This window comes from Schistocerca nitens, chromosome 6, assembly GCF_023898315.1.
Source record: "Schistocerca nitens isolate TAMUIC-IGC-003100 chromosome 6, iqSchNite1.1, whole genome shotgun sequence".
NCBI lineage: Eukaryota > Metazoa > Arthropoda > Insecta > Orthoptera > Acrididae > Schistocerca > Schistocerca nitens.
Window position 1 is genome coordinate 695,076,325 of NC_064619.1, and position 8,847 is coordinate 695,085,171.

Genomic DNA, 8,847 nt, shown 5'->3' on the forward strand with positions numbered 1-8,847 from the left:
TGGCATTTTTACGTAGTGACGCTATTCTGTATAAGCTGAAAGTAGCATTTCTGCCATATTGACGATGTCATGGGTCAAAGCTGATACGTGGAATCTGATGCTTTTGTAATGCTGCCATTTCCAACTAAAACCATGGAAACAGAGAGCATCACCAATCCAAGGGATACAGACACACAGCATGATGCCAGAATCATTTTAATACACAGAAAATATAACTAAGAGTTTTTTAAAAGACATCATAGTCGCGGTTGACTGTATGAAATATTTATTATTACGATAGCAACTTCGGCCGTAGGGCCATTTTCAAGTAACACTGCAAAAGTTACATTCAGTCAGAATATAAGACTATCTGACATGAGTACATGTTGTCGACAAAATACAGCCTTCTGACTGTGAGAGTCCCACAAGATCCAATGAGTACGACACTTATAACATCGTAAAATATTGTTAAATATGTGCCATATTGTCAATGTTACCATCATTCTAATAATCTATCACGAATAAAAGCTCAGGTACACTGAGCATGTATTTTCACACCTACAGACTTAGCTCCATATGTTGTCAGTGCACCTGAGCTTTTATTTGTGATAGATTATTAGAACGATGGTAAGATTGTGTCGTACTCATCGGATCTTGTCGGACTCTCGCAGTCAAAAGGCTGCATTTTGACGACGGCATGTACTCATGTCAGATAGTCTCATATTCTGACAGAATGTAACTTTTGCAGTGTTACTTGAAAGTGGCCCTGAGGCAGAAGTTGCAATCGTAATAATAAATATTTCATACAGTCAACAGCAACTATGATGTCTTTTAAGAAATATTGTATGACTATGAATCACAGCCATGAGAAGTTAATAATTAAGAGTGTTGGGTATAGCAAGGCAAGTAAAATACTAGCAGTACAAGAAATTCAAAAGAAAAACGTCATGCTTACCAACAAGTGCACAAACACTGCAGCAAAAGGATTTGTTGACATCCCTTCTCCTCTATAAAGTTCATGTAGAAGACAAATAGCAGCCATTCGCTGCGTCGGTTTGGGTAAAAGATCTGCTTGCTGCAGCAGCAATATAACTGCACATCCCACTATAAATGAAAAGATAAAATTCTATAACTGATTCAACTTCCAGGGTTAATTGAAAATATTTCAACTGATATCCATCAACAAAATGTATATAAAAAAAGATATCCATGGTAAAAGCCTCTGACACTGGTTAATTAATGTTCGGATATTAAGAGGATAAATATTCATGTTCAACTTGTTAAAAATTACATGTATTGTCGAAAGGTACGCCGAAATGCCTATTATACACTTAAACTAAACGCCAATAAATGTACATAAATATTTTCCAAAAGATTAAAAAAATTGAAGATCTTGATATTCTATTAACGACAGATGCAATATCTAATTAAATATCCTCAGTAAAGTAGTGTCAAATAAACGGAGACAAGTTAAAAAAATGTAATGAACAAATTCTATTTATTGATGATATAAATACAGTCGTCAGGTCTAACCGCTGGAGTAACGTAACATACCCTTGTAGAAGTCCTGTTTAGAAAAGCACTGATGCATTTGGGCAGATAGTGTTTCCAGTGTCTGGTTATCAACATTATCCTCGCTAAGAATGCTGTCAAAGGAAACAAAATTTACTAGATAATTCACGATATGGTAAAATTATAGCCCGTTATGTATAGTTATGGTACCTTAGTAAAGATGACAATTCTTTGACTGACAGAGACATTTTTTTCTCTTTTCAATATATCTGGTGTTCTTAGAAACTGGGGGCGGAATGCGATGTTATTGTATGTAGATGTACTAAGTTCATTAGTACAATATGACACTCTCCCGCCGCATTACACAAAACACGCCATTTACAAGAAACAGCTAGGTAAACTCAGCAGACGCATCTTTTTTATGTATACAAAACCAAAGATATGATTCCGCCGCAAGAACCTAGATAGATCAAAGTACTTCTTTTACACTAGTGTCTTGCCACAGCCGCCGCGGATTACCGCATGCGACTAAAGCGTCGCCAAAACAAGTGGCATGACATTTGACGTTGGTGTTGCGCCGTATGCTGCTGTTTCCACTCGTCACTATTTGCAACAACGTTATTCTACATTAAAGTCTTTTTACTCTCTTGATGAATTTCTTTACGTAAACATTTTAATTTACGAATGACACACTTGCATGTAATATTTGATATTGAATACTATAGGCTACCTCATCACTGAATTTATTTATACTCAGTTTAATACTGTACTTGTTTTAGTGATTTTGTAGTTTATAATGTGAAATTGTAATTTATAATGTAAAATACCTGTAATGTATGATTTGATTGTTTTATACTTCAGTTTCAATGTAGTAAATGCTCAAGTTTGTAATTATTAGCTTATTTTGTTCGGGTACACATGATATGTCACAATCTGCAGTTATTATCACATTTAGTTACTGTTCCCGTGTTTAGTTACAAAATCTCAATTTTCCATTTTTTTAACTATGTGAAACATAACTCATACCTTTTCCATGTAGTTCTTTTGTTTATTGGATCAACATAACACTGATATAAAAATAAATGCAGTGCAGCATCAACTGAGAAATAACATGAGGCTTCAAAAACACTTTAAAGCAATGTTTGCACACACACACACACACACACACACACACACACACACACACACACACACACAATAGCGACACAGGCAATGGCTTGCTGCAGTGGCCTTAAAAGCTACCTTTGACAGCAACGAAGACACTTGCAAAAGAAATTATACATGAAGACGAAATTGCTGTCTACTATGGCAAACCAAGGCTTGTGTATATTTTATCTGATTATTTATTCATTCATTGATATGCCTGCACTGGTACCAGAATATATTTTGTCTGCATAGGTGCGTAATTTGAAGACGCTCTTGTTTGTAAAAGAGCTCTCCTAAAGTAACTAGCTTATAAATTTTCTGTTGAATTTTATAGGCAGCTGACAGTGAAACAAAGTCACTAACTATTTCCTTCTCACATGAGTCACTCTTTTCTTTGTTTTTTTACTGATGATGAGTGGTAGTTTGTTTTTTATCAGATAATCCACGTATTTTGAATATTCACTCGCATTTCCATGTTTCGTACTTAATTTGTATATTACTGACAACAAGTCTCAGAAGTTCTCATAACTGTGAAAATGAATTAAAACAATTTTGTAGCTGATAGAACACAAACCAAAACTACCAGAATAATTTAACCTCCTCATCCACAATTGAGGATGTTAACCACTACACCACTTTCATGTCCCGGAATTCATAACTATGTCCTGTGTCATACATCTCCTGGAACTTTTAATTGTCAGTAATTCATTATCTGACATTTAATATCAATATATTGTACCTTTTCGAGAGATCCTTAGTGTACTAGTGTTGTGGAACTGCGTTTATAGTTATTTATTATGTAATTATAATATAAAAAACACAAAATTCGAGCTTGACGAAATCCAGTATGGTCTCACCTAGGTGCTTCAGCCAAGGTGCTTGAGTGGAGTGCAGCCACAGTATCTCTCATAATGTACAATGCAAATAAAGGCATGTCAAAACATAGTGGTTAGACTCATAAATTTCATATTTTTATCTGGGTACAAGCAACCACTGAATCTGGTTTGGTGATCGTGCTTGGAGCTCTTTCCTACATATTACTCAATCTTTTACTGTGTCAGAATTGTAGTCTGAAATGTGTATCCACTTGGAAATATCAAAATACCCCACTTGTTTTATAACTCAATGCAGTGGATTCTTTGGTGACTTTCGGTCATTATTCTGATGCCATGTCTTTGCAGTTTGAACACTTCTTCATATCCTGAGCATTTTCATCGCAGAACACAATGCCATAAATGACAATAGAATTTACGTTCCCAAACCTAAAACCAAACTGCTTTTTACACAGAAGTTGGCACTTATTTAAAGAATCCAAATATCTGTTTCTCATAACAGTTTCAAATCTTTTTGAAAAAGAAGGCAGTACTGAAACTGGTAAGTAAGTCTATATACTTTCTGTTTCATATTTATGTGGGTCTGAAGAACATCTTCTTGCTTTATGCAGTCGGGAAAGCAACTGGATTTGAAGGCAGGTCTCTTTTATAATGTGTGTTAGGAGTGCTTGCATGCTGCTATTATATTCTTTTAGCTGACACAATTTAACCTCTTGCAGATTTGTGGACATTTTAAACTTAAATTTGTTAACACTCCAACTGGCTTCTTCCTTACTGATGCATAATAGCAGCATTGTGTTTGACACATTGTTATTTGTAGCAGTGTGGTGTAGTTTTAGATGCTTTTCTTAGTTTGCTTTCTATATTATTGAAGTAGTTCTTTGCAAGGTTGCTCATGACCTTCAGGTTATATGTTAAACCTCTTTATTTGGATATATTTACCTGTTTTTGTTTCATGCTACAAGTTTCTTGTTTACCTGTATTCCACATTTCTTTGATTTTTTTTAAAATTCCGTATGCACTTATCATCTTTGATTCTTTGTGTATCGTGTAGCAATTTCCTATGACTTCTGTATCTGAGAAATACTCTTAGAAGGCTGAGTCACTCTCATTATTTTTAACAGAGCTGAGATATTTGAATTTTGAAGGAATTTCTTATATCTTTTGTTACCTAGTTTCTTCTAGCTGATTTCATAATGGAATTACTATTTTAGGAAACGTATTCTGAAATTTTAGTTTGATGATAGTAATGAATCTGTTGAATTTTTCATTTACATGTATTCCTGAATACGCGTCTCTCAATGTTTGATGGTCTTAGTACCTTCTTGATATAGAATAAACCTGCATCGCTCTATAACTAAGTACTTTTGTTTTTTTCTTTTTGGATATTTTAAGCTTTGCAGTTTGAGCAAAATGGCCTCATAACCCAAGGATTCTCATCTTCAGGTGCATCTCACATCTAAGCTTCAAAACTTTCATTGCATTTGTTAATGTAGGCTTCTTTAATACTTCTAACTTCTACTTTTATAATCTCACATCATGACTCAGGAACTATTTACCACATACAATTCACAATTTCTATAGTGCTTGGCCTCTCAATCCAAATTCTTCATAAGGCTTGATTTTTAGTTCTATATATGTATTATTTATTTATTCATTTAAAAATGTTTCCAGATTGCAGATTAATCATTTTTATAGGAATTATGTATGAATGGGAGGACAAACATATACACGCTCGCGCGCGCGCGCGCACACACACACACACACACACACACACACACACACACACACACACACACACACACACACACACATACTAGTTCTGGAAAACTTGACCACCTTTTCGACATATTTTCAGTAAGAAAATGGAAGCATTTGAGTCGAACCAACCACACCAACAATTATTCCGCAAAAACTGGGACAGAATGTTGGTATTTCGAAATGTTACTACCAGTGAGCAGTAGTGCAGTACTTTCCACAGGTGGTAAAAGGGTAACAGTGTCGCTTAGTACTATCGATGTGGCAGAAAGTGACAGTACTGCAATGATGCAACCGAAACAGATGCTCACACATGTATCTTAGGTGCAACTGCAATATGTCATGAACAATGACGTCACTTTAGTTACATGTGTGAACATGTCTCTGAACAAAATACACCTTAAAGAGTTGGTAATTCAAACTGTAAAGGATTCTCTGGAAAGTTAATTTGCTATTATATTGCTTTTAAATAATACTTCACACAAATTAATTACTAGTTCAAAATTGCAACTTAATTATCTAAAATTATAATAATAACTGGAATTCTAATGTTATTCCTTTGCTTGTATTTTAGTTCATCCTGAAATGTCTTGTAACTACCTACTTCCACATACTGTACTGTACATTACATAAGATTTATGCTTCATGTAGAAACCACCAACAGTTCCTAGCATCTATTATCTTTGCTAGACATAATATTATCTTGTTTCTTTTTAAGTGTGACATGCTTGCGCCTAAGTTCTTCCCACCATTTGCATGAAAAAGTTTGTGAATTGAAAATTGGCAGTCTTTTTACCATTTTTTGTTCTGACACATAACATGTATCTTACTGGCAGAACAACATTATTTCATTGCGTATCTGACTGAGTTCTAGCTTGAGTGTTGTACTACATGCTGCTTTCAAATTTACACTCCTGGAAATGGAAAAAAAAACACATTGACACCGGTGTGTCAGACCCACCATACTTGCTCCGGACACTGCGAGAGGGCTGTACAAGCAATGATCACACGCACGGCACAGCGGACACACCAGGAACCGCGGTGTTGGCCGTCGAATGGCGCTAGCTGCGCAGCATTTGTGCACCGCCGCCGTCAGTGTCAGCCAGTTTGCCGTGGCATACGGAGCTCCATCGCAGTCTTTAACACTGGTAGCATGCCGCGACAGCGTGGACGTGAACCGTATGTGCAGTTGACGGACTTTGAGCGAGGGCGTATAGTGTTCATGCGGGAGGCCGGGTGGACGTACCGCCGAATTGCTCAACACGTGGGGCGTGAGGTCTCCACAGTACATCGATGTTGTCGCCAGTGGTCGGCGGAAGGTGCACGTGCCCGTCGACCTGGGACCGGACCGCAGCGACGCACGGATGCACGCCAAGACCGTAGGATCCTACGCAGTGCCGTAGGGGACCGCATCGCCACTTCCCAGTAAATTAGGGACACTGTTGCTCCTGGGGTATCGGCGAGGACCATTCGCAACCGTCTCCATGAAGCTGGGCTACGGTCCCGCACACCGTTAGGCCGTCTTCCGCTCACGCCCCAACATCGTGCAGCCCGCCTCCAGTGGTGTCGCGACAGGCGTGAATGGAGGGACGAATGGAGACGTGTCGTCTTCAGCGATGAGAGTCGCTTCTGCCTTGGTGCCAATGATGGTCGTATGCGTGTTTGGCGCCGTGCAGGTGAGCGCCACAATCAGGACTGCATACGACCAAGGCACACAGGGCCAACACCCGGCATCATGGTGTGGGGAGCGATCTCCTACACTGGCCGTACACCACTGGTGATCGTCGAGGGGACACTGAATAGTGCACGGTACATCCAAACCGTCATCGAACCCATCGTTCTACCATTCCTAGACTGGCAAGGGAACTTGCTGTTCCAACAGGACAATGCACGTCCGCATGTATCCCGTGCCACCCAACGTGCTCTAGAAGGTGTAAGTCAACTACCCTGGCCAGCAAGATCTCCGGATCTGTCCCCCATTGAGCATGTTTGGGACTGGATGAAGCGTCGTCTCACGCGGTCTGCACGTCCAGCACGAACGCTGGTCCAACTGAGGCGCCAGGTGGAAATGGCATGGCAAGCCGTTCCACAGGACTACATCCAGCATCTCTACGATCGTCTCCATGGGAGAATAGCAGCCTGCATTGCTGCGAAAGGCGGATATACACTGTACTAGTGCCGACATTGTGCATGCTCTGTTGCCTGTGTCTATGTGCCTGTGGTTCTGTCAGTGTGATCATGTGATGTATCTGACCCCAGGAATGTGTCAATAAAGTTTCCCCTTCCTGGGACAATGAATTCACGGTGTTCTTATTTCAATTTCCAGGAGTGTATTTCATTAATCTTTTCTCTAAATGTGACAATATCAATTCTCTTGTTTTCAACAAAGTCCTTGATATTTGTCACAAGGGCCACTCGACTCAAGAGTGTTCACAAGAGTGTGAGTCTGACATTTTGACCATTTCTTACTCATGTTTACAATTCGTATTTCTTCAGACAACAGAGAATCAGCTTTCATGACCAAAAATATTCTGTCAGTTTAGTTTACATTTCTGAACTAACCAAACAAAAACAATTTCCCAAGTATTACTAATTGGCAAATAAATGGGCATCATACAACATGTACTCACAGCTATACTAAGCTAGAATATTCCTGCCTTATCTCTGGATAGTGCCATTGGACCTAAGTAACTATTAATGGTATCTATGTCTGATTCTTCTGTTTAAGGGTAATATTATTTCTATTTAGGAAGATAAAAGAGTAGAAATAGTAATCATCATCATCAGTTATCTGCTATATTAGCAGGTCATTTGCCTCTCCATTTTCTGCGATCCATTGCTTCCTTCTTAAGGCTGCTGTATGTTGTACCGTCCATCATGTCATCCAGTATCTGGAATCTCTTCCTTCCTCGCTTCCTTTTCCCTTCTACATAACCTTCTAAAACTGTTTTTATCAGTCCGTCATTCTTTCTTAATATATTCCCAATCCAATTTCTTTTTCTTCTCTTTACTACATCTAGTAACTGCCTTTTCTCTCCCACTCTTCTCAGTACCTCTTCACTTTTTACTCTGTCCGTCCAACTTATTATTTCCGCCATGTCCAAGTCTCAAAAGTCTCCAGCCTTTCTCTGTCTTTTCTCCTCATAGTCCATGTTTCAGCGCCATATTGAAGAACACTCCATACAAGACATTTTATGAGTCTCTTCCTGAGTTCTCTGTCCAAACCGCTGCAGAAAATTCTCCTTTTCTTATAAAACTCATCTTTTGCAAAAGAAATAGTAATACCATCCATGAATTACTGAGCGTTCTTTGACTTTTAATGGTCTGGAATACTTGTGTTTGCAGAAATAACATTGGGTTCCAACTGCATTCACAGTTCACAATTTTTTCTCAATTTCGTCATTCAGAAATATTCAGGACATCTGTGCCATCACATCTCTTTGTTTTTAAATATCTGCATTCATTTTAAATATTTGAACAATAGCATTTATGATAGGAAATTAAGCTTAAACATTTTTGTTATCACTATGTTGATGTTAATCAGTAATTATGAGGTTAGCAGCATATGAATTCATTTTTTGTGGAATAGTCTATCACGTGCTACAACATTACCATTCAG

General features: G+C 38.3%; 1 protein-coding gene across 1 annotated transcript in view; it reads right to left on the reverse strand.

Annotated features, from left to right (window-relative positions):
• LOC126263099 (CCR4-NOT transcription complex subunit 11) overlaps positions 1-1,923 on the reverse strand; it is a 107,359-nt gene extending 105,436 nt beyond the window's left edge. Inside the window, exons 1-3 of the mRNA XM_049960108.1 lie at positions 1,702-1,923; positions 1,534-1,625; positions 935-1,083 (exon numbers count right to left, since the gene is read on the reverse strand). Coding sequence (XP_049816065.1) covers positions 935-1,083; positions 1,534-1,625; positions 1,702-1,739 — 279 coding nt within the window. The 5' untranslated portion in view covers positions 1,740-1,923. The remainder of the gene's footprint in view (positions 1-934; positions 1,084-1,533; positions 1,626-1,701) is intronic.
• Between the last annotated feature and the right edge of the window lie 6,924 nt (positions 1,924-8,847).